General features: G+C 42.7%; 1 protein-coding gene across 1 annotated transcript; it reads right to left on the reverse strand.

Annotated features, from left to right (window-relative positions):
- Positions 1-79: 79 nt before the first annotated feature.
- Positions 80-24,936, reverse strand: TNMD (tenomodulin). Its single transcript, XM_061598468.1, has 7 exons — positions 24,853-24,936; positions 24,540-24,674; positions 12,189-12,329; positions 10,181-10,282; positions 9,249-9,402; positions 7,494-7,666; positions 80-2,545 (listed from the first exon to the last, which is right to left on the reverse strand). Exons 1-7 carry the CDS (start codon positions 24,898-24,900, stop codon positions 2,336-2,338), a joined length of 963 nt encoding a protein of 320 aa, XP_061454452.1. The 5' UTR covers positions 24,901-24,936; the 3' UTR covers positions 80-2,335.
- Between the last annotated feature and the right edge of the window lie 296 nt (positions 24,937-25,232).

A 25,232-nucleotide genomic window follows, 5' to 3' on the forward strand; every position in this document is an offset into this window, starting at 1 on the left:
CTCCCTTGATCTAGGAAGACATTCTCCCATAATGCAAATAGAAACAAAGCCAGAGTAGATATTTTTATTATTTGCCTTGTGTACATCATGTTCCTATATGTTGACTCAAAGTAAACAGTAGATGAAACTAAACATGAGGCTTAACTTGGTGGCAATGAAGCTAAAGAAGAATTAGTAATAAAGCTTTGTTAAACCTGAGCAGCCACGTAGCTCCAATCTGGTCTGGAAAGACCCAAGAGTCCCAAAGCATGTTAAAAGATTATTTCATGGTGGAATAAGCTTATCTGTTAGACTTTATGGGATGCCAACTCTCTTTGGACCATTAGTTTTTTTCAAAAACATGAATCAGCTGTCACACAGTGAGGGAGCCAGATGTCATTCCTTGAGGCTGCCCTTCTGTTGTGGGGATAGTGCATGTAAAATGCTAGTGTGTTGCAGCAGGAAAAACAACTATTTCTCTCGGCAAGGAAAACGATTGGTAATGTGATATGTGGAATGTAGCTGTGCAATTGTCGTGTGTGTTGCATATTTCCACTGATGTGAATGATAACTAGGAGCCCAGCTCCCTCTCCACATCCCTGAACCTTGTGGCCTTTTTCTTTAAAAACAAATCATTAAAATGATTTGGAGGTGCTTCTTCACCACCGTAAAATAAAATTTAACACAGTGCTGCCCAGCCTTTGCACTGAGACTTTCACCTTTGCAGCTAGTCAGTGGAGGAAAATGAAACCAAGGAGGTTTTTTTCTATCTCTGTATCTTTGTGGGAGATCCAGCAGAACTTTAGAAAGTAAAGTTTCTGAGAGAACTTGCTGGTGGCAATGAGTCCAACTAGAGGACATTTCCTAAAGTTGAAGTTGGGCTGTAACTCAGTAGTGGAGCATCATCCTTGCATGCAAAAGGTCCCAAATTCAAGCCCTGGCATCTCCGTGGAGAACTGGAAAAGACGCCTTTCTGAAAACCCTGGAGAGCCACTGCCAGTCAGTGCAGGCAGTACTGAGCCAGATGGACCAATGCTCCTATGTTTTTATGTAATCAGACTTCACTGTCAAATAGGAAGAGATAAAAAGCCTTCTCAGTTCCACTGTTACCCACCCCCCAAAGTAATAATGAAATTGGCAAATTAGGTGATGGAAGATGCAGATGCATCCTTCCACAGTGTTGGATTGCATATATTTGCCACTTCATTTCCAAAGGGGTACATAGCATTGAGGCTATCCTGTGGTAAGACATCTATTCTTATTTATATTTCAAAGGTTCAGAATATACCAGAGCTTGGAAAGTTCATTTTAAAAAGGAACTAGGTCTAGTTTAACATAGAAAGGAACTACTTCCAGTTCACGTTCATCTCTTTACAAAGTGAACTAGTTTGATCCACATTCTGTTCACAGTTCAATTCAAGTTCACGCCAATCCTCCTTGGCAATTTTTCCCCCAGCATTCAGAATCTTTTCTGCTACCGGGCTGAAGTATAAAATGTGATTTGAAAGACTAAGCAAACATCAACATGCACACACAATGGAATGTGGATTGTTTTTCTGACAGTTATCTTTAAGCTTAACAGCCCAAAGAATTAAAAGTGCACGTGAGAGGATGACCTTGAAAATGAAGTAGAAATCATTCAAAATTCTTTCCCAAAGTTAACCAATTCACGTCCAGTTCTCCCAGCAATTATGGGAACTACTTTCAGGTGCAGTTCAGAAATTTTTGGAGTAATGCAGTGGACTTCCTTAAAACAAACTAGTTCATTCCAAGCACTAGAATATGCTGCTATGAGGGGCTTGTGCAAAGGCTGTCGTGGTTGGTTGGGGCTTGCTTTGCGAGGCGCATTCGGTTACTCTGCTGCAGTTCAGCTAAAGTCTGGGAATTTCTTGATAAACACTGCCCTCGTGTGGCTGTTTAGCATGCCGCTAGAATGGGAAAAGCTGGCTTTGTCTTGCAAGTGGAGCTGCAGCATTTGGTTCCAGTTTAGTGAGCTGTTGGGAGCACTCGAGTGACTTCAGCCCATTGTATAGAGTGCTTTGGCCCTTGGGACTGCCAAAGGCAAATGCCCCAAGCTGTAGCACCCTTAGGTTAGCGCTGTTAGTCACTTTGGCAATCTGCTGGAAGCAGAGTTCTCTGGAAAGAGGGACTGACCGTTAAAGCACTCTGAAGAGAATAGGAATCTCCTAACCACTCTCGGCACCCTTCACAAACTACCTTTCCTAGGATTCTTTGGGGAAGCCGTGGCTGTTTAAAGTGGAATAAATATGTGGTATAAATGTGGGCTCAGGGAGCACCTTGGGTGGGATGTGCATGCTGCAAGACATTGGGAGTTATCTTTCGGGGCTGAGCGTGCTCATATGCGTCCCAACATCCGTGCTATCCACCAGTTGCACGGCATGATTACACGGCAGATCACTCGCCCTCCTTGGTAGCAGTAAGGGTAGGGGTAATACCCTAGTAAAGGCTCGCACACCCTCTGGCAGTATTGATGTGCCCGACGGCAACGGGCACAGCAGTATCCTCTCTCATCCCACAGGGGGTGGAACTCAAGTCCATTCTCTGCCTAGAAGGGAAAAACAAAAAAGGCAAATGAGGTGGAAAATCCTGATCGGCAGTCAGACATATCTGGAGAGGGGCCATAGTAAGGGATGGGCAAATCGGTCAGTTTCGGTTTCAGACATATCTGGAGAGGGACATAATAAGGGATGGGCAAATCTGTCAGTTTCGGTTTCAGACATATCTGGAGAGGGACCATAGTTAGGGACGGGCGAATCAATTTCAGTTTCAGACATATCTGGAGAGGGACCATAGTTGGGGATGGGTGAATCAATTTCAGTTTCAGACATATCTGGAGAGGGACCACAGTAAGGGATGGGCGAATCTGTCACTTTCAGTTTTTCTCAGTTTCTCATTTTTCCAGTGTAAAGTTCAGTCCTCCACATTTCCACATTGGTTTGCATTTTTTTTAAAAAAGAGAAGTCCTCATGAAAATTCATCAGCATTTTAGTGTGACTTTCCCCAATATACAGTACATACATCTTTACAAAGCAATTTCCCCTAGTATAACACATTTTTGCACTTTAGTATATGCATTTTTGCCATGTTCCTCGGCTGAAGAATTGCACTGGAAAATTTGGAGAAGTGTGAATTTAGAAGGACGGCTGTACTTTGGTTTCTGTCTTGTTTTGGAAAATGTGAATAGGTAGGTTTGCCTTTAAATGCAAACTGAATCAAGCTTCTCCTTCCCTAGCCATAGTTCAGTGGTGGAACATCTGCCTTGTTCTGGTAAAGCAGAGCTCACAGGCAGGCCAGAAAGGTGCAAGCCTAGCAAGCAGTCTGGCTAGAGGGAGAGAACAGGCAGGGCTCAGTGTGCAGTCAACAGCCCCATCTGCAGTATGGGTTTAAAGTAGTATCATGCCACTTTCAACAATCATGGCTTTCCCCAAAGAATCCTGGGAACAGTAATGTGTAGGGTGCTTGAGAGTTGTTAGGAGATTCCTATTCTCACAGAGCCACAATTCCCAGAGTTCCCTGGGAAGAGGGATTGATTGTTAAACCACTCTGGGAACTGTATGTCTGTGAGGGGAAGAGGGGTCTCCTAATGACTCTCTGCACCCTTAACAAACCATAGTTCCCAGGATCCTCCGGGGAAAGCCATGACTGTTTAAAGTGGTATGATACTGCTTCAAATGTTCAGTGCAGATGCGGCCAAAGTTGTTATTCTGACAAACAAGGGAGGTTGGAGGCAGATCTTCTTGCACTGTGAACAAAGCTGGGGGGCAGTTTCCCCTAGAGATCTTTCTCCGCTCAGCCCTTTTATGCTCCCTTGAGCCTGGTTACACCTCTTAGGCTCCACTGCCTTTTTGGAACAGTGCAGAGCTTTAAAGAGGCAGCCCTCTGGCTTGGAGCCAGCACTTCACAATCTCTCCATGTGTTCATGTTGGGCCGGCTGCCTCCTGTTGTTATGGCTCAGGGCTCTCTGGATCTTGGGTTCAGTGGTGTGGCTCAGACCCTATGCCACCTCAGCCAGTTCCACTAGTCCCATTGTCTCTGGGTCACTGCTGAGAGAGAGAGGCTCACCTTGTGTTTACGCTATAAATAAATAAATAAATAAAATAAAATTTTATTTATTAGTCGCCCATCTGTCCGAGTTAACGGACACTCTGGGTGACGTACAACAATACAATACAACAATTCAAGTACAGTATAAAATAATATATAAATCAGCAAAACACAACATCACCATCAATTCAACTAAAACCACCTTCAGTTAAGATTCCATAAAAACTAATCCCCCTCAAAAATCCCATAGGCCTGCCTGAATAGCCAGGTCTTTAAGGCTCGGCGAAAACCCATCAGGGAGGGGGTATGTCGGAGGTCAAAAGGGAGCGAGTTCCAGAGGGTGGGGGCCACAATTGAGAAGGCCCTCTCTCTGGTCCGCACCAGCCTAGCTGTTTTCACCGGTGGGACCGAGAGAAGGTCTTGTGAGGCTGATCTCGTTAGGCGGCATAATTGGTCTTTTACACTCCAGGTAAAGACTTTTGTGTTCTCCCAGGTCTTGTAATTACAATGGGCATAGTCATCTGGCCTTTCTGGAGACCTGTGCTAACTCATTCCCTGGATGGTTTTATGCCAAGCTATGCTATGCTAGTATTTATTTATTTTTGCTCTTGTATTGCAACTGATTTTATTGTCTCGTGTAAATTTGATTTGTGGTTGTACTCTTGTTTGGTCTTCCTCTTTTTCTATTCCCTTCTGTTTTTCCCAGCATTATTGTCTTTTCTAGTGAATCATGTCTTATCATTGTGTGTTCAAAGTATGAATTTTGAAGGATGGCTATACTTTGGTTCGTGTCTTGTTTTGGAAAATGTGAATAGGTAGGTTTCCCTTTAAATGCAAAGTATAATAACCTCAGTTTCATCATTTTAGCTTCTAGTGATAGTTCTGGTTTAATTTGTTCTAACACCCAACTATTTGTCTTTTTCTCAGTTCATGGTATCTGCAAAACTTTCCTCCAACACCACAATTTCCCTTTGATTTCTCTAATCTTTTGGAATAGGGCTCTTGTTCTAACTTTTTTATTATCCTCTTCTATTTCTGTACAATAATTATTGTAGTACTTCTCTTTGTCCCTACGTACTAGTCGCTGTATTATTGCATTTAGGATTTTGACAGTGTTTCACCTTTTGCTTTTGCTTTCTTTCTGTCTTTAACCATTTTAAGAGTTTCGTCAGTCATCCATTAGGTCTGTCTCTCTTTTTAACTAGAGGTGTTGTCTTTTTGCATTCTTTCCTGATAATATATCCAACTTCAGTCCATAGTTCCTCTGGCTCTCTGTCAGCTAAGTTTAAAGCCTCAAATCTGTTCCTTATTTGATCTTTAAATTCTTCTGGGATGTTATTTAAATTGTATTATGATTGCTTTGTTCTTCTTTAGCTTTACTCTGATTTTCGATATGACCCATTCATGATCTGTACTGCAGTCTGCTCCTGGTCTTGATTTTGCAGAAAGTATGGAACTTCTCCATCTTCTGCTTCCAATTATATAATCAATTTGATTCCTATAGTGACCATTTGGTGAAGTCCACGTGTACAGTTGTCTTTTCGGTTGCTCAAAAAATGTGTTTGCAAGAAACAAATAATTGGCTTCACAAAATTCAGTAAGTCTGTCTCCTGCTTCATTTCTGTCTCCTAAGCCCCATTTCCCCACAATTTCTAGGGGTTCTCTACTTTTGCATTCCAGTCCCCATGATTATCAGAGCATCCTGTTTTGGTGTGTGATCAGTTTATTCCTATACTTCTGCATGAAATCCCTCAATTTCCTCCTTTTCTGTGTTTGCTGTTGAGCATAGACACGTATGATGATGTTGATAGGTGTCTCGTTAAGTCTCATTGATATCACTCTCTCAGACCTTGTGTTATAGCTCCTAATTGCTTTGGCTACATCACCTCACTATTAGAACAACCGTTTCTTCATAATTTGTCATTTCCTCCATAAAATATTTTGTAGTTATCTGATGGAAAGTTTCCCATTCCCATCCATTTTAATTCACTCATGCCAAATATTGTAATGTTGATGCGTTCCGTTTCTTGCTTGACAATTTCTAACTTTCCCTGGTTCATGCTTCTCACATTCCATGTTCCTGTTGTGTGTGTTGTACAACTCCGGACTTTCCTTTTGCATCTGTGCAGCCTCTGGGCTTCTTTTTGGCTTTGACCCGGCTGCTTCATTAGTCACAGTGCTACTCATGCTTGTCTGTTGTACTTCCCCAGTAGCTCGATGAGTGCCATCTGACCTGGGGGTCTCATCTTCCGGCACTATCTCATGTTGCATTTTGGATAGTCTATTCATAGGGTTTTTATGGTAAAAGGTATTCAGAGGTGGTTTACCATTGCCTTCCTTTGAGTCTGGATGCATCCTAGTCTGGTGTCTCAGCTTTGACCATTCCGTCTTGGGTGACCTCTTGGTCTAGACACCTGACTGCATTGGTCTCAGCTTCTTTGACATTCTCAAACCCCCTTACCATATTAAGATGTGCACCCTAGAGGGGTTTGTAAGGGTTTTATCCTAGAGGGGCTTTATGAGTGGTATCTAAATTTAACAAATAAATAGCCCCCAAATCATCTAGACCACTACAGTTTCCCCATCACTGCTGTATGGAGATCCTTGCGCAATATTTCCTCTTGAATCGTAGTTCTAAACATCCAGAATACATGGAAGACTGTTTGCTGTTCCTGCTCAGTACTTGTTTGCACTGGCTGAGCCTCTCCTATATTTCAGTAGGCACCCTCCTGATATGAACCTACCTGGAACCTTAGATCTTCTTTTGAGGCCCTACTCTAGGTTCCTCTGAGAGAAGCTTGAAGGGTGGTGACAAGGGAGACGGCCTTTTCTATTGCGGCTTCCCATCTGTAGAATGCAATCCCCAGTGAGGTCCACCTGGCAACTTCATTGACATCTTTTCGGCACCAGGTAAAGAATTCTTTTACCCCCCAGGGTTTTGATGTACTAGGATGATTCTGTTTATTATTGGTGTGCTGCCAAAGCTTTCTGTGGCTGTATGGGGCTGATTGTTATTGCTGTTTTATTGTTTTGTGTTTTTATGGAATGATGTATCGGTTTTTGTTTTTAACAGTGTTGTACGTCACTTGGGTAGCAAGCGACTAACAAATCAAATAAATAAATAGACATTGCCGCATTTCATTGGGCTCCTACTGGGAGGAAGGGCAGGGTATAATTCTAATAAATAAATAACCAGAGGAGAGGTGGAAAGGCACTTCTCTCTGTGAGCAAGCCTGGTGGTGGTTGATGCAGGTGCCTTTTTCTCACTAATGGTGGTGGATAATGGGATCCTTCCCACACCTTTGGGATCCTCTCTCTTTTTTTGCTTTTAGATGTGGCAGCCATTTTGCTTTATGCCATGCCTCCCACGACAGCCATTTTGTGACTGATTCCCACAGCACTTTCTCAACATTCCAAATACGCCCGCTGGCTCCAAAAGGTTGACTTACATAATCATTCACAGGGAGATCCTGTTCGGTGAGCTGCCGAGCCTGACGCTTGGTGCCTGGTCTGACTTCCTTGGCTAAGTGGTGCTCTTCCCCATGTCCAGCCCAGTCTTGCTTGTGCATCAGAATCGGATCCTCCTCCTGACCTTCATTCTCAAAATCAAGGAATTCTGGCTCTAAGAGGGAGAGACAAACAGCCACCATGAACAACCTTTCTGGTGGAACAGAAGTAGGTTTTGGCTTTCCCCCAGGAACCAGCTGATGCTAATAAATTCCTACAGGGCTTCACCGGCTGCCGTTGAGATACCAGCCCCAATTGAAGGTGTTAGTACTAGCAAATAAAACCCTGGGGCTTGGGACCCATGTACTTAAAGGAATGCCTTCCCCATAGCCAGTGATGTATAATGGTTAGCATGTTGGTGTAGGACCTGGAAGACCAAGGTTTGAATCCCCACTCACAAAGCTCACTGGGTGACCTTGGACCAGTCACTGCCTCTCAGCCTGCCTACCTCAGAAGGTTGTTGTGGGGATAGAATGGGGAGGGGAGAACCATGTGTAGCACCTTGAGCACCTTGGAGGAAAGGTGGGATATAAATGTCAGAAATAATAGTAAAATAAATATCAATGAATAATCTTGGAGCCTCTGAGCAGCAAGCGATTCTTTGGCTGTGCCCTCACTGAGGGCCTCCTGGTTTGTGTTGACCTATGACATGGCCTTCTCAGTGATGGTTCCCTGTTTGTGGAATGCCCTTCCTGATGAGGTGTGTCTTTCCCCTCATTATTGACTTCCCGGAGAAATTTAGGAACATCCTTGCTTACCCAAGCATTTGATGGCTGAAAGATACTGTTCCTGGCAATGCTGAAATCATTGGCTGAAAGAATGTTTTTGACTATTAAAATGTTTGGCCCCATCTGCACTATACATTTAAAGTTCCATGATACCACCTTTAAACAGTCATGCCTTCCCCTAAAGAAGTGTAGTTTGTTAAGGGTGTGTGTGAAAGGAGAACTCTATTCCCGTCACAGAGCTACAATTCCCAGTGTGGTTTTAATGATCAATTCCTCTTCTCACGGAATGTATGGGAACTGCAGTTCTGTGAAGGTAATAGGGGCCTCCTAAAAACTCTCATCACCCTTAACAAACAACAGTTCCCAGGATTTTTTTGCGGGGGGAACCCATGACTGTTTAATGTGAGATTATACTGCTTTCAGTGTATAGTGCAGATGTGGCCTAGAATGATTTTACACCTTTTTTTTACTGTTGATGTATATGGTGGCCAGGGTTCATTCGGGGGGAAGGGTGGTATATAAATTGAAATAATAATAATAATAATAATAATAATAATAATAATTATTCATAGAATGATCTTGACTATGGGGCTGGTCATTGACAGATAACACAGTACTATATTCAGTGCCACATGGAGCCACCATTTTAACGCCAGCTCCAGCAATGTCTCAGCTAGCATGCTAGTAACCACAGACAAGCTCTGTTTTTTCAAAGCCTTTTACTGCACGAAAGATGATAAAAAGAAACGCAGATGACCTTTTCACAGGGTAAAAGCCTGGCTGACCATACTAAGTTTGATTTCAGCATGCCTGAATCAGCTTTTACTCTTGAGTTTGAGCAAGAGGGTTTGTATTGGCCCTGGACAGGCATGCCAACTTAAAAGTGACCTAGGGTGACTTTTTAGGCTGCAACAGACAGGGGTTTGTCAACCTGCTGCTTATGAGATTGGACGGAATAAACTGCCTTACCTCTGAGGAAGGTTGGGTGGATCCAGTACACAGTCACATTTTTGCAGAGATCAAAAATCTTGGAATTCTTCAGGAAATCTTTATTTTCAATGGGTTTCTCCCCTGGAACCCAGACCACAGACTGTTCAAAATAGGTGTCTATCATTTCCTCACCCTGCAAGAAATCAGTGGTCACTTTCTTCCTTTGTTAACCCAGAGAATCAAGTTCATAGACCAGTTTTCCCCAAACGTTTAATAAATGGGGCACAGTACCCTGTTTTCCATACTAAACATGGAAGTGCACCTCACTTTACACTAAGAGACATATACATTTTTTCTAGATCAGCGTCTAGGGTATTGTTTAGGCTTCCTCCTTGCAGCTACAGGGGTTGCCCTGTTCATGTTACCTCCCAGTGTTCCTCCCTTTACTTTGCCCTGTCATAAGAACATAAGAAGAAGCTGTCCTGCTGTATCAGATTAAATGCCTATCTATATTCCACAGTGGATATCTCCAGGAAGCCTACAAAGTCACCTTTTGCTACTCGGAGCCAAACTGTGATGCCTCAGATCTTAACTGTGAACAAGGGACCTGCAACAAAAGGTTGCTGTTTATCCATCCTCCTGTTTGGCACATACACCAATATTGAATTAAGAAATATTTCAAACAATCAAACTTAATTCTTTTGGTGAGTCGTGGCATCTGGAGGAATTGTCCCTTACCCTCTTCACTTCTGCCATCAGCTGATCTGGGCCAGTTTCAACTCTGAAAATAACTCCATCTGGAGTGCTTTAGTTGGGCCTCTGTTAGGCATTTAACATATTTTGTCTGCCTGGTCTGTGAGCAATTTAAAAACTAATGGGATTACTCTGTCAGCCTGTACTTTCCATGCTATTATAAATCTTTGGCAATCCTGTGCCTTATTTAATTCTGGGAGGTTTTTTTTTTTGCATACCTCTGGCTCCTCCATATCCAGGTTAGACATTTCAGGTATCACTTTAATCTGGTTTCGGATGAAGCACTTTGGGTCCCCCACAAAAAAGATGCCAGTTATTCCCTGATGGAACAGAAAAGAGCTAGAGGAAGGAATTAAATGCATAGACCCCTGCAGTTGTTATAGCTTAGTTCAAGGTGAGATTTTAGACTTCAATAAGATGACTCCAAGGTTTTACTTGGTGGGGCCAAAATTCTCAGCAGCATGTAAAGGCTTAATCTGGTACATGTTTCCTTTTGCAGAATGAATACGAAAAATGAAAACAATGATAATTAAGAATATTTCATTGTGTGGTTTCTTTGCTATCCTTATCGTGCGGCATTAACATGTTATGATGTTACTTGTCCGCCCCCCCTTTTGGTGTGGGGTGGGGAGAAAGCGAGCCGTCATTGCATCATGGCTAATGTGCTGAGCTTAGAAGTCAGGAAGCCCTAGGTTCAAATCCCACCTCTGCAGTGAACTCACGGATACCGATCTGCAGACAAACCAACTAATCAAGTTCAGCCGTTACCCCCATATGTGGGGATAATACTCAGCTACTTTACAGGCTTATAGTAAGGACTGCAACTTAAAAAAGTTTGTGAAATGCTTTGAAAACTCTAAAAGGTGCTCTGTATCAATGCTTTATTACTACAGGTGGGACCTGCAACAAAGTGTTGCAGTGTAGTCTCAGCCTAGCCAGGATGCGGCCCTGTATAGTGCAGGAAAGAGTGTTTAATAACAACCTGATGACATACATCTCTATAAGTTGTTCTTGGGATTGACTAGGCCAATTCTCTCTGCCCCCACTTCCAGCCCCCCCTCTTTCTCTCAACACCTCGAAGTTTGTAAGCTCTGGAAGCTTTGTCAGTTTTTTTTTTTAAATGGCACACTTGTATACTTTTTACATAGTGATTCTCCACTACCCCATTTTTGACTGGGCCCATTTCACTGCCAAACCTATAGGCACTCAAATCACATGAGTTCATTATTGGTATACAATGATAGTTGTTACTTGACAACAACCATTGTATGCAAATAATGAATGTGCCCTTCACCCCGAGGCCCCAGGCCGGGTTACAACAGTTTAGAATACTTCATTAAAAACCATTAAAGAGAACTTAAAATCACAATTAAAAACAAACATCAGAACAGTCAATGAACTATTGCCGCACTGGTTCGATGCTTACACCAGGAACCTCCATCGGTAGTTACACCTCTGGACTATACAGGAGAGAAGCCCTATTATTATTGGAACTTGTTGCTTCTACATTATTGTTAGCTTTTATTGTTAGTCTCTTAATGTTTTGATGTTTACATGTTCTGCTTTGTACGTTGCTTAGAGTGGCTGACTATTCAGCCAGATAAGCGACTAGTAAGTCGAATAAATACATAAATAAAAACTGAAATGGTGAAATTAAAGGGATTTGTGCTTTTAGGCATGCATACCTAGTATGGTTTCAAACTGAACTGAACAGATCAGGGGTTCCCAAATTGTGGTCTGCATAGACCACCAGCAGTCCATAAGCTTAATTCAGGTGGTCCGTGGCATGTCTACATTTAATATCTATATTTATTTTTAATTGTATTTTTGTTGCTTCTTTTATTTCGTACATTGAATTTAATATATTACACTTTTGAGTTCTACGGAATGCAAATTGTAACACAATAAAATACAATATAGGAAATAAAATAAGCAATAAAAATACCATTAAAAATCACACAGCATCTGGCACAGCTCATTACAATTGCTGCAACAGGCAGAAAACCCATTAAGTGGTCTGCCAAGACCGTCAGCAATTTCAAGAGGTCTGTGGGGGAAATTTATTTTGGGAACCACCGGTTTAGAACACTGGCCTTTCAGTGTGCAGACAGTGAGCTTGACAAAGATGCACCTGCTCTTCAAGAACAATTACAGGTGTGCTCCCCCTTCTCCCCCTAAAGAGTGTCCCAAAAGATTCCTCTGCCAGAGGAAAATGGCAGCACGTACGTTTTTAAAGTCATGTATTTCCAGCACCTCCTCACTGCCCTTTCCAGTTTGAAAGAGCTCTGTCCTGGTGAGAGGGTCTATCTTCACGAGGATCTTCTGCTTCTCCCCTTCGCTGAAAAATGTGTGCTCCATGTCATAGATCTGTGACGACAGATATTGGTAAGAGGAAGGGGGAATGCACAGCAGGCGATGCCTGAATCCTGAAAGCATTAAGCTTAGGGTGGAATTTGCAAACAAACAGCTTCTGCTAGCCAAATTCCTAGCCTGATTCTTTAAAGTTCTCTGACCGTGTACATGGTTATACATCCTCGCTTATTCCCCACTCGTAAGCCAGGACAGGCAGGATGACCCTGTTTATTATTCCTTTGTATGAGAAAATACCGGAGTGTTACAGTTAGGGTACCAGGTGCAAAAGAGGGTGGGACTCCTGCACCTTTAATAGCTGTGTAGAGAAGTGTGTTTGAGCAGATGTAACCTCTCATGCAATCTGTACCTGCTGAGGTTATCTCTCGTACACACAGGATCATAGGAAGCAGCCTTAATGCTGAGTTAGACTATTGATCTATCTAGCTCAATAGCATCTACACTGACTGGCAGGAGTTTTCCCAGCCCTACCTGGAGATGCCAGGGATTAAACCTCAGGGACAAAAGGGAGTGAGAGGAGGAGAGGGGCAGGGTGGTTATACATACATACATACATACACACACACACACACTACAGGTGTATAATATAACCAAGAATTGCACATCTTACAGGGTTTTTAAAAATGTATGAGCATGAAGGAGGGTGAACCCAACGCAAAGCTTTAAATAACCATCCTGCATCTAGTTTTGTCCTCAAACAGACAATTAGGGATGGATGAATCTGCCAGTATTTGTTTCAGTTTCTCAGTTTCCCAGTTTTAATTTCAATTCTCCACATTTTTGCAGCAGTTAGCTTAAAAAAAAAACAACAACTCCATAACATTTGTCAGCATTTTAATGCCATTTTCTCCAATTATACAGTTTTGTATGGTGTTTCAACAATTATGCCCATTTTTGCAAACAATTTCCCCCAATATAATGCATCTTTCTACACATTGGTTGGTCGGAGAACTGCATAGCAAAATTGAGAGAACTTTCAAATTTTGAAGGATAATTGTGTTTCAGTTTGTATGTTGATTTGGGAAGGAACACAAAGTCACATTTCTCCTCCATCCACCTGACAACTACTGTTGCCCTCACGTAAGCTGCCAAGTGCCTGCCTAACACAACCTCCCTGCTGCTGAATTGTCCATTCAGGTGGTGTGAACATCCCCAGCTGTTAAAGAATGCAAAGGTTCTTTTGTATAGATTTAAGAGTCATTGTAGGCAATAGCATGGCAATAGACCCATTAATAGTAATCCAAGGCCATTAAGTCAGGAAATGTATATATACCAATGGATTCTACAGTATGGAAAGTTTAAGATGAAGGCTTAGAAGGGATGGCATGTTTCCTCATCAGACATTCCCCAAGAACAAGCTGTGCTTCAGATCAGTCACAGTGGCATCTGAAGACGTATTGGAAAAGGATCTTGAAATTCCAATCTTTATTCAAGGAATGATTTTTCTTTTGACTTGGGCTGACTATCCACATATGAAGCTATTTCTTAAAAAGAGAGTTTGTGCAAAGTATTGGCTTAATTATGAGAAATGTCATAGAAATTACAAGCCTCCTAAAATTGTTCTCACCCTGTGATTCGTAAGACCATTATTGTTGATGATGATGATGTTGTGATTGTTGTTATTTTATTTAAATTTATATTCCATTAAATATCCTCTTATAGTAAGGTGGAGATATTTTCATTAAGCGCTCTTGGTATTGTCTTTTACCTACCCCAAGCAGCGGTCATTCACGGTGTCAGCTTCTTTTGGTGGAGGGAGACTTGTACTGCGTGGGTTTATGTGAGTACAGGTTGAGCAGGTATTACTGGAGTTGGGGTGCAGAAGCAAGCACACTGTGGTTTTGGACTGTGGTTTGTTTTTGTATATGTATATTATGTATAGCTTTTTGTTATTGTAAGTCACCTAGAGTGTCCACTAACCTGGACAGATAGGCTACCAATAAATAAAATATTATTATTATTATTATTATTACAGGTGGGTATACTATCACCAAATCCATAATGGCATCAGACTTGCCTGCCCTCCTCTTCCCAATGCCCTCAAACTGTTGCTTTCTGGCTCCCCTTGCACAGATTCTCTGGGAAAAACTGATTCTAATTCTTACTCTAGCATGTTGGTGTCATGACTCTTATTCCAGATACTTGGAATGGCTAAGTGCTCATTGTCCTCAGTGATTAGGCTCCGCCAAGTCTGCAAGGACAGCCACTTCGCATTTCAGAATAGTATTGATTCATCATAGCAGTAGTTTCATTTGCAAACTGCTGCTGCTTATCTTCCCCACAAATATTAAAGGGGGAACTAAGGTCAGTGATGATGGTAGGTAATTTTAGACTCTGGACTTAATTGTCTCACACCTCTACCCCTCTTTAGATAGCAGTGTGTATTACATCATTGATGTAAACGTTTGGTAACCCAGCCCTGTTGCACATGAGAGCCCTCCTACTCATTCATCTGCCCTGAAGTCCTACCTTTACGGCACTGCTAGGTTTCATCGAATAAGCTCGGATTTAAACAGGAGCCCTTGGGACCACCTGTCTACAAAGGTGCTTTGGCAAACTGTCCAATGGCAGACATGGAAGCACATGGCTCCAGAAGGACGTCTGGGGCCTTTTCTCGTACGCCTCCTTGTTGACACAAGGATGAAAGCTGTTTTCTCTTTGAGATGTTTTGCTCCTTGTCTTTATTTGGGTTTGTTAAAATTTGGCGTGGCATGAGAAATTGAGCCCTGGTGCAAGCTTGTTTTTCCTGGATGCTGCTGTGGATGGCTGGACAAACAGTTGTTTCCTGAGGTCACAGGGACAAGAGGGAGTGAGAGGAGGAGAGGAGCAGGGTGGTTATTTAAAGCTTTGCGTTGGGTTCACCCTCCTTCCTGCTCGTGCATTTTTAAAAACCCTGTAAGATGTGTAATTCTTGGTCACATTGTACACCTGTAGTGTGTGTATGTATATCAGGGCTGGCACCAGGAGTGATTGGGCCCGTGGGCGCCAGCCTGCCTAACCCCACCGAGCCCCCCCCTCTACAGACCATGCGGGACCACTCCACCTACCTCTTCTCTCTTACTGTGAATGCCCTGCGTGCTCGGCGCACAGGTCACTGCCATCAACCAAGATGGCAGCTGAGGCTTGTCTAAGGGACTGACACCCCTGCTGCCATCTTCAGGTGGGGCCTGAATGTGGCCCTCCAGGCTTCTTTATGTTGCCCTCGAGACTCTTCACAGGGTCACACCCCCTCCACAACCGCCCGCCTTCCCCTCCCCAGGCCGTGCTGAGCACTGTTGTTGCAGACACTACTGAGCTAGAGAGACTGTTGATCTGATTCTGCGCAAGGCAGCATCCTATGTTTCTATGCCAGGAAGCCTGACATGCATGCAGTATATGAGGTCCATCTGATGCTTCCTGCTGTCTTTGCACCCCTTTCTCCAGTGGAGATTGGTGGCTCTGATGTCAGCGGGGCAGTGAATCCACTCCAGGTTTTAGCCTGAACTTTCAAGGAGCTGTCCAAGGTGCTGGAACATATTCCCAATATAGGCTCAGTACCTCCGGCAGTTCCCTGAACGTTTGGACAAAAAACCCAGAGTGGATTCACTGCCCCACTGACATTGGAGCCACCAGCCTCCGCTGGTGTGTGTGTGTGTGTGTAGCACTGTATAAATGAAGTGGAAGAAATAATGTAGCCTGGAATGTGTGATTGCAGTAGATATCTTATCCAGGCCCGGAGGTCCAAGGGTTCCAACCTGGCTGCAAGCCCATTACCTTGAGGACAAAAAAAATATATAAAGGCAGACCATGTTTGAGAATGTTTATACAAACTAATTTTCCTGTATCTGATTCTTGGAAGATCTTTTCAGCTTAATCGGAAGCAAAATAAGACCCCCCATATAGCCTCTCTCAGTTAGTTTGTAGTAATAATGGGACTCTTAGTTGAGCTCTAATATGCATCCGCTGCGTGGCAAAAGGCTTGTGGGGCTTTGATGTGTCTGGAATGAAAATGTCTTCTGCAGACCTAGCTTCTGAATAGCAGCAGCTTATTGGAAACAGATGTTGCTGTCAGGTTGAACAATGAAGAAAGCAAGGGCTGGGTGCATATTCAGGCAGCTCCCGGCTGGCAGAGCCCTCCTTCCCAGCATTGTCAGAGTTGGGCCGCTTGTGAGACTTCAGCTTCCAAAGAATCTTCCCTTGCTATCTCCTGAAGCAACTGGCCTGGATATATTAAAATTTAAGGCAGATACCAAACAACCATCCTGGGATTCATCTGGGGATAGTCCTTAAAGCTAATTCTGTAAGCAGCCAATCAGTCACTCTTGGCTAAATGCATCCCACTATCCATTGGCAAATTCAGTGAACATAAGAAGCTGTCTGGTTTGGTTTGCTGTCATTTCCAGTGGAGTGCTAAATGTCGCCAACGCCAAGTCATCCCAATGGTATATCTAGCTCAGTATTGACTACACTGACTGGCAGTGGCTCTCCAAGGTGTCAGGCAGGGATCTTTCCCCAGCCCTACCTGGAGAAGCCGGAGATTGAACCTGGGACCTTCTGCATGCAAAGCAGATGCTCTGCCGCTGAGCTACAGGCCCTTCCCTGACCATAGTGTATCCCTCTGGTGGTCATTCAGAAGGAGCCAATGCGTTCCAATGGCCATTTGCAGCATAATCCTATGTATATTTACTGAGAAACAATTTCCAGGGTGGGCCATCTTTCTGTCACTGAGGACTGCATGCAAGGGTGACATTGGGATGGGATCTCCATGCAGGCAGGGGGTGAAGGTGAGGGTGGGCTCCCCCCTTATATATACAGAGACCCCTCCCCAGCTCCTCACACAGAGACTTTCTACCACCATGAAAGTTTCTCCCCATCACACATAGACACATGCATATAGCTTCCACACACGTAAACACCCATTTACACTTCCCCCATCTTTTTGCATCATCTTCCAATGAAACCCTAGCACTCCTCAGCTGTTTCCAGCGGCTAAATCAGCTGGGCAGCAGGGAGAGTTACTGGATAAGTTAGTTCAGCTTAAACTCTTTACATGCCCTGAGACTGTGTGTGTGATTTGGCTTTGCTCTGAGTAATTAGTGCATCACTGTGCTAAATAAAGAGACCTTTTGTTGCAGGCAGAGCTGATCCCAGTACGTGTGACCCAAATGAGAGTGGTTGTTTCTGTGTAATTAAATCCCCTAAATCTAAAACCTAATATCATATTGAATATAGACAAGACCTATATTTCAGCCATTAATAATCCCTTGTGAGTGAATGGCTCCCATCCAGTAAGCATATCCTGCCTTGATTAAAATAGATACCTCTTTTTGCATTTCCTGAGAGACCCAAGCTCATCCCCTTTTAGTAAGGACGAGACCATGTTATTACATCAAGATATGACTGACGAAGATGCCTTTATGCCTTTACTTTAGCCCTGTGGCATGAAACTTAGCAGGTAGGATTCTAAATGAGCTGTGAAAACTCATCACCTATGCCATTTTAAAAAATGCAATGATATTCATGTTTAGCCTGGACCTTTGCATAAGCCCCTTTTCACATTCACGTTGAGGTTTACTAATAACCTTTCCCCCTATAACTGTGGGCATATTGCATTCTCAGTTTGTTCAGTCTTCCCCACCAAGGCTGTCCACGCTTCTTTCCAGGTTAGTCTTCTGCCCAGAAGACTGCTTCATAGGTTCAGCTTTCTGGGACCCCACCAGAGGTCCGTACCAGGCTGCTCTTTTTCAGATGCTCCAACCTTGCAGATCACTGTGAAAACTCGGCTTCCCCTTCCCTTTCCCCGCCTCCTCTTACCCTGGCCCCCTGGCTCTGAATCATGTTTATTATCTTTTTTTCAGGATTAGTTAGGACTCCTTTGTGGGGTCCAGTCACTTTTTCCTAAAGGGATTGAAAGAACAAAACACAAAATAACCCGGACTAACACAGACCAATGGAACCCAAATTAAAATGTAAAAGGGAGAAACCTAAGAAGGGGATGAAGCACCCTAACCTTTCAAGGACTGCAGTGCATGAGGGGACCCCATGTTTTGGGAAGAGAGTTCATGATTGCTTCCTTCCAGTAGGGTGATCCTGGCTGTAGTTTCTCCAGACAATCCAAGAGAATTCTGCTTGACTCTAGCCTGTTCTTGGACACAAACTTTAGTCCATTCATAGAAGTGCACCTCCATTTTACCGTGGAAAATCTAGTGGTTGGTCTCTCCATTTTCTTCTGACTACAGGGCAGACGAATATTAGCATCTTAACTCTTTCATGTCTTTCTACCTTCCCTATTTTCCCAATCTCACATACCTTTGACTCTTGTGAGGGTGGGAAACCTAGTACTTTCCATGGGAACTTTTCCCATTCTTGGTTCTTGTCTGTCTCTCCATAACTAGGCGGAGTCTTTAGGACTCCACCCCATATTTCCTTTTAAGGCAATGCTCCGCCTCTAGCCTCTTCCCCTCTATCTCTGCAATAGTAACTGAGGCTGTGAACACACCAAACATTTAAAGCACATTCCCCTACTCCCTCAAAAGAGTCCTGGGAACTGTAGTTTACCCCCTACAGAGCTATAATTCCCAGCACCCTTAATAAATTACAGTTCCCAGGATTTTTTTTTTGAAGGGGGGGGAAGATGTACTTTAAAGGTATGGTGTCTATGCAGCCTAAGTATATGGTCTGGGTGGTGAAGAGTAGGTAGTCTGTTAAATGTGTAATTACCAACTCTGTTAAATCTTTATATTTTTGTAGGGCAGTGGTTCTTAACCTGTGGTCCATGGAACCCCTAGGGGGTCCGTGAACCGGGTGCAAAGCAAAGCAGTTTCCAATGAAACAAAATTAATTGTATTTATTTATATATTTGTGGAGGTCCACAGCTTTCATCAAATTCTCAAAGAGGTTCATGATCCAAAAAAGGTTAAGAACCACTGCTGTAGGGGCCCTTGAACCCACAAAGCCATTCTTTTTACTGGTAAATAACTCATTTTTATTCTTTTATAAACAAAGATCACAATTGCAGCAACAGGGTGGTTGTTACTGGCTCTCCGGAGCAAGCACACAGATATTGGTTTTCATTGGTCATTACAAAATCCTCCAAAGGAAGCCAGTGCAGTCCTGTTGGTAGTGTGCAATTGTCTCTGGTACACATCCCAAGAGTGGTTTTACTGATTTCCCAATTTATCTTTGGTAAACACATTGTGTATGTGTGTATATACAGACGAGCTAGCAGATCTGTTAACAGGAGAGGGGAGGTGTCTGATGGGATCTCAGTGATCTCACCACTACATGTCTTCTCCTACTGCTCTTCCCATTAACCACTGGAGTGCTTCTCAGCTATTCTTAGGGCTAATCAGCCAGACAGGGAGGATAAGGCTATCGATGACTACTAGCCATGATGTCAGACATAGTATGCCCCTAACTACCAGTTGCTGGGATTCACAAGTGAGGAGAGTGCTCTTGCACTCAGGTCCTGCTTACGGGCTTCCCATGGGCATCTGCTTGGCCACTGTGAGAACAGGATGCTGGACTAGATGGACCCCTGGCCTGATCCAGCAGGGGTTAGACTTTCTTCCTCTCTTGTGAATCTCACTAAATATTGATGATCCCTTTCATATTATTTTGCCTCAGTTGTGTGTGATTCCTTGTTACACCTGCAATCAGGCACCTGGGCTTGTGTATATATGAGCATGCTCAGTGAATTCTTCTTTGTGGTCATTATTATTTTGAGCAGATTTGCTAGAGAAGAACATTTTAGACCAGTTCATGTGAGTAAATTCCCCCCCACAGATATATTATGTATATATGGTTTTATGCTGCATGAAATTCTTGTACAATAATATTGTGTGTTCTTATGATTTTGTCCACAGCCCCTGATGAAGGCAAAACTACTGAGTGGCCGAAATGTGTTGGGCTTTTGCTATAATATATATATATATATTCAAGCATTTTGGGGTTCCCCCCTTTTTCCCGATCTTTTGCACAGAAGTGAGCCAAGAGCCACATCTGGCCTGCATGTTGTTGCCAATATGTATACTAACGGCTGTGTTTAGAGCTGCATCCTCAGTGCATTTTTTCTAGTAGGTCCTGTTGTATGTCCCCCCCCCCGCCGCAAATTATGTGACATGTATAAACCAAATTAGCACATATTTCATTAGTTTGTACAGGCTATTTTGCTTCTGCTATTTATGGAGAGGGGAGACGAGCTATTCAGGGCACTGACATCCCACCTGATTGTGGAGATTTCCCCAGACATCGTCATATACTTTAAAGCCTGTGGTTATACTGCTGGACAATCATCCCTCTGTATAGGTGGTTTACTCATTAATGGTCCCAGGTTGGCTGGCTGGTGGTTCATCCATGGCAGCTAATTATTAGGAGAAGGTCTCCTGATAGCTGGAAATCTCTCTGTGTTTTTGAATGTGATGCCCATCCCATCTTGGAGAAAGTGCCATTGCTACTGCCGAAAGGAAAGGGGAGTCTGAGAGTGTGTGAGAAATAGCAGCTAGTAGTTTTGAAGAAAGAGGGACAGATGCTCATGTTATTCTTGAGGGAACTTCTGCCTTGTAGGAATGTCTGCTGTCTGCATCCACATACGTTCTGTTTGTATTTTGTAATGCGTGTTTCATTTACAAAACTTGACAAAACCATATAATTCCAGTGTGTTTTCTTATCCATTGTAAACCAAACCCAGGTATCACTGTTCCTGTCCTCGCTGCTTAGGGAAGTGGCACAGGCCAAGGTGGGTGGAGAAGAGGGTATCTATATAGCTATAACCAGGGGTGTAGTCAACCAGGGTCTTGGGAGGTCTTAGAACCCTTACGTTTTTGGGAGCCTAATCCCAGCAGAGTCCCTATGTCTCCAGCATCCTATTAGCCAATCAGCATGAAAGGGGAATGTGTTGGCCACTGAGAAGAGTTTTCTAACATGCTTCATTGTCCTTTCCTGATGATTGGAGCCAGTCAGAGTGAAAGGAGGTGAGTCAGCCACTGAGAAGATTCTTCTCAGTAGCTCACATTCCACTCTTATGCTGATTAGCTCCTAGGGATATCTGTTGTTGTGGGAGAAGGCATTAATACGGATAGAGAAGCAGAAAGTAAACTTGGCCAGATTATTCTATAATATTAGAAGGTTGTTTAATCTTAGAAGGGGTGTGGCTGTGAGGGGGTATGGCTGTGGGTATTATAAATGGACCCTGCACTTTTGAATTCGCTACTACAATACTGGAATAGCTAGCAATTTTTTTTTTATTAAAAAGAAAGCTGAGATTTTTTTTTACAATGCTGCATTACGTGGTTATTTTCAAACCACAGAAATGCATAAAGCTCTAGTCTAGGTGAGACTTGTCCAACTCCTTCCCTGGCAGAGTTAAAGGAGGCACTAGGTCTTGTGTGGCTGTAGATTCTGCATGCTCAGATCCTCATGCAATCTGGATTGCCAAGGTTTAACCGGAATGGCCAGTGGTGCTGTTGGGTGAGCACTCCAGCCTTTTATTTGGCTCTGTGTTTTGATGTTGCAAGCCCTGCTGTGCTCCCCAGAGTTCCAAAGGAAGGGCAGGATCAGCATGGACGACAGAGTTGCAGTTCCTGAGGAATAATCACATGTGAGGGAGGGGGGTGGAACAAAGCTTGAGGGGGAAATTCTATGAAAGCGGAGCATCAAAGGATGACTTCCGGGAAGGGTGACTTCGCTTGTGCCTGCTTTTGAGACGGGCTCCCGCCTCAAAAGAAGCTTATTCAGATATAAATCAGTCAGAACATTTTTTTTTTTGACTGATGAAATTTCTCCCGGGCAGGGAGAAACGTAGAGATCAACCTCAAAAGCCTGTTTTTGTTGGGAGGACTGGATTTCATTAATTTATGAGAAAAGGTCCAGCCAGCAATGCCGGACGGACTTCCGAACAAGCTCTATCTGATTAATGCGATACGTTTATCTTTTCTTCAAAGAGAAAATGGACTAACAGGCAAGCACCCTTCTTTCTATTATTTTTTTTACTTGGTTTAAATTGTTGCAGCAAAAAGAGATTTGTCAAATGAATCAGCTTTAAAGAACTTCTGGGTGAGCTATAACTCTTCTCTGTTATTCATGAAATTAACAGCTTATCTCTGTTTCTATTGCAAAAAGCTGTCCTGGAAGTGCATTCTAAAGATATAAACAGAAGAGGGATTTCTATTCCGAGGAACATTATATTGTCTGGGACTATTCTCTTTTTGGTCTATTTTATTTTGACGAATCTGCTTCTTCACGACGCCACTAACTGTTTTGATGCTGGGAACTAAATTTGTTTTGTATTCTTGAACATAGAGAGATAAGGCAGGCTGCTCTGTTTATACTGTGATGTCATCAAGCCTGGAATATTAACCCAATTGTTGCTGAAATAAGAAGTGGTTCTTCTTTATTTTTGTTTTGTTTTGTTTTCGTGGTTTTAAAAATGGCAATCAAGAAAGTGGCTGAGAATCTGGAAGTAATTATGTTTCAGAAAATAATGGATGAGATTGAGATAACGAAACAAACCCTGAGACAGGGCAGTAAGGAGCTGAAAATGGAACTGAGCAAAATGACGCAGGAGCTTAAAGAAATAGGGGATCCTGTGAGAGAGGAGAATGAGATCAGAGATGAGAAAAGAAAAAATAAAGGGAAGATACAAGCCCTGGAGATTGGAACAAATGTGGAATTGGAAAAAGATCTGGAGTTTATGGATATTAGAAATAAAATCTACTGTTTGGAATTTAACGTTATCTCTGAAGAAATTAATGAAGATATTAGAGATAAAGTTATCAATGGCTTGGATAATCTTCTGGACTGGAATGACGTGATGGAGCTTGATATAGAGAAAATCTATGGAATTAACTGCAGCCATGTGACAATGGAAAAACTCTCAAGAGATGAGCCAGTGCATTTTGTAAAAAAAAAGAACAGAGATATGACTTTACAACAATATTTCAGCAACTTATTCAGAATGGATGGCAAGAAAATATTTGGGATAGAGGAAATTCCCATCAGACTCTTATTATATGACTATGGCTATGACAGCAAGATTATTATGGAATACTGATAATGGAAGATTGGACACTGAAATTACTGGACTTAACAGGACTATTGAAGATGGAAGATGGAATTAATATGGATAATGGAATAATGGCTATTGAAATTATTGGACCTAACAGATTTTGATGAGATGGATTAATCGATATGTTTATTTGGACTATGGTTATGACAATAAGATTATTATTATTATTAACGAGATGGATTAATCGACATGTTTATTTGGAGAAAAATTGATAGATATATTTCTTAAAGAATTGAAACCTCTCTTTGACTTTTTGTGGAAAGAATAAAGTAATGTTTATGAGATTTGATGATTAATTAAGATAACTACTGGAGGAAAGTGATTTTATAATATAATTTAAGAGACAGGATTGTTATATATTGTAGACCTATAACTGATTTGATCTGCGACAAATGGGAAGTCAACATTTTATTTTTTTGTTTAATCATTTTTGTTTTGTTTTGTTTTTTGTCTTTGAATGTTTTATGATTTTGTTTTGTATGTTTTATGAAAATTTGAATAAAAATTATTGTTAAAAAAAAAGAAAAGAAAGCGGAACATCAAAGGATGCACGCTGTGTTTTTACATGTATTCATTTTTGGAAAGGGCCGTCGCTTAGTGGCAGAGCGCTGCATACAGAAGGCCCCAAGTTCAATCCTTGGCATCTCCAGGTGGGGCTGGAAAAGACCCTGTCGCTGCCAACAGACAATATTGAGCTAAGTGGGTCAGTGGTCTCACTTGGTATAAGGCAGCTTCCTGTGTCATTGTATGAATCCCCCCCTCTTAAAAAAAAGGGTGAATAAAGACATGAATGCAATGCAACAAGTTCCCCCTTCAGGTCTCCCTCTGGGCCCCATAATGCTACAGGCACATTAAAGCACAGAATGCAATCGGCAGTGATGAGCCACCCTCAAGATCTGGCTCCTCCCTTGATGTGGTGGCATAAGGGGTTTTCTTGCAGGCTGATTGAAACAAGATGGAAAGCGCTTCCTCACGTCGGAATGCCTCTGGGTCAAGGATCCCATCATTAAAAAGATAAAACAAAACACAGTGGGCTCTAAAAGTTTCCATATAATCACCTTGAACAGTCTGCGTTTTTCAAAATAATAATGAGAAGGAACAGTTAGAAATACCAGGTAGGTTTTCAAAAAAAATTAAATTCAACGCAAGGAATGACAACTTACTTTTTTAGGTGTTGGATTCCAAAAATAATAGACGCCGAGAAATGTCAGGATGAGAGAAAGCACTAGGCTGCAAAGCAATACCCCGCAGATCTTATATCTTTTGCAGAGTTCCTTCTTAGCTTTACACCTTTGTGCCTAATAGTTAGAAAAGGGCAAAAGGAAAGCAAGTAAAAAAGTTAGTGAAGGCCTGGCTGTTGAGGCAAGCCGTAATGTCTAGGGCACACAAAACTTGAAAGACAGAACGACTGATCTGCAAGGAATTAGGGCATGCACAAATCCACCCAATAAAGGAGAATAAAAGTAATCTACTTACATCTTGGGTGCAGAATTCCTCTGAGTTCTGCTGGGGATCTTTTGCCATGGCGTTTTCCCTTCTGTGTTAAAATTCCTTCTGTGTGCAGAGAGAGACGGCGAGATCACTGGAGCTGAGGTGGAGTCACACGACGATGCCTTGGCTCTTGAGTGTGTCAGGGAGGAACAGCAGCTTGCTCTCTCTGGCTCAGGCTGGCCCATGCAAAATGGTGCTTTTTCCACAGGGGTGTGGGGAATCTCATAGGGTGTGAGTGGGGAATAGATGAAGGCTGGGTGTTCCCATCCTGATGCTGGCACAGGGGTAAGGATATATGGGTTTTGGAGGGAGGGGGTTGTGCATTAGAAGAGAGAGTATAGATGCCATGCGCTGGCTTTCGCTGT

The sequence above is a fragment of the Rhineura floridana genome, chromosome 16, assembly GCF_030035675.1.
Source record: "Rhineura floridana isolate rRhiFlo1 chromosome 16, rRhiFlo1.hap2, whole genome shotgun sequence".
Classification (NCBI taxonomy): Eukaryota; Metazoa; Chordata; class Lepidosauria; order Squamata; family Rhineuridae; genus Rhineura; species Rhineura floridana.

What these genes read in the sequence shown, in the direction of transcription:
- TNMD (XM_061598468.1), bottom strand. Translation starts at nt 24,900, where the DNA reads ATGGCAAAAGATCCCCAGCAGAACTCAGAGGAATTCTGCACCCAAGAT. An exon ending in GGAATCCAACACCTAAAAAA is followed by an intron (nt 12,330 to 24,539) that starts GTAAGTTGTCAT and finishes CTGTCGTCACAG; the next exon opens with ATCTATGACATGGAGCACAC. An exon ending in AAATACATGACTTTAAAAAC is followed by an intron (nt 10,283 to 12,188) that starts GTACGTGCTGCC and finishes CTGTTCCATCAG; the next exon opens with GGAATAACTGGCATCTTTTT.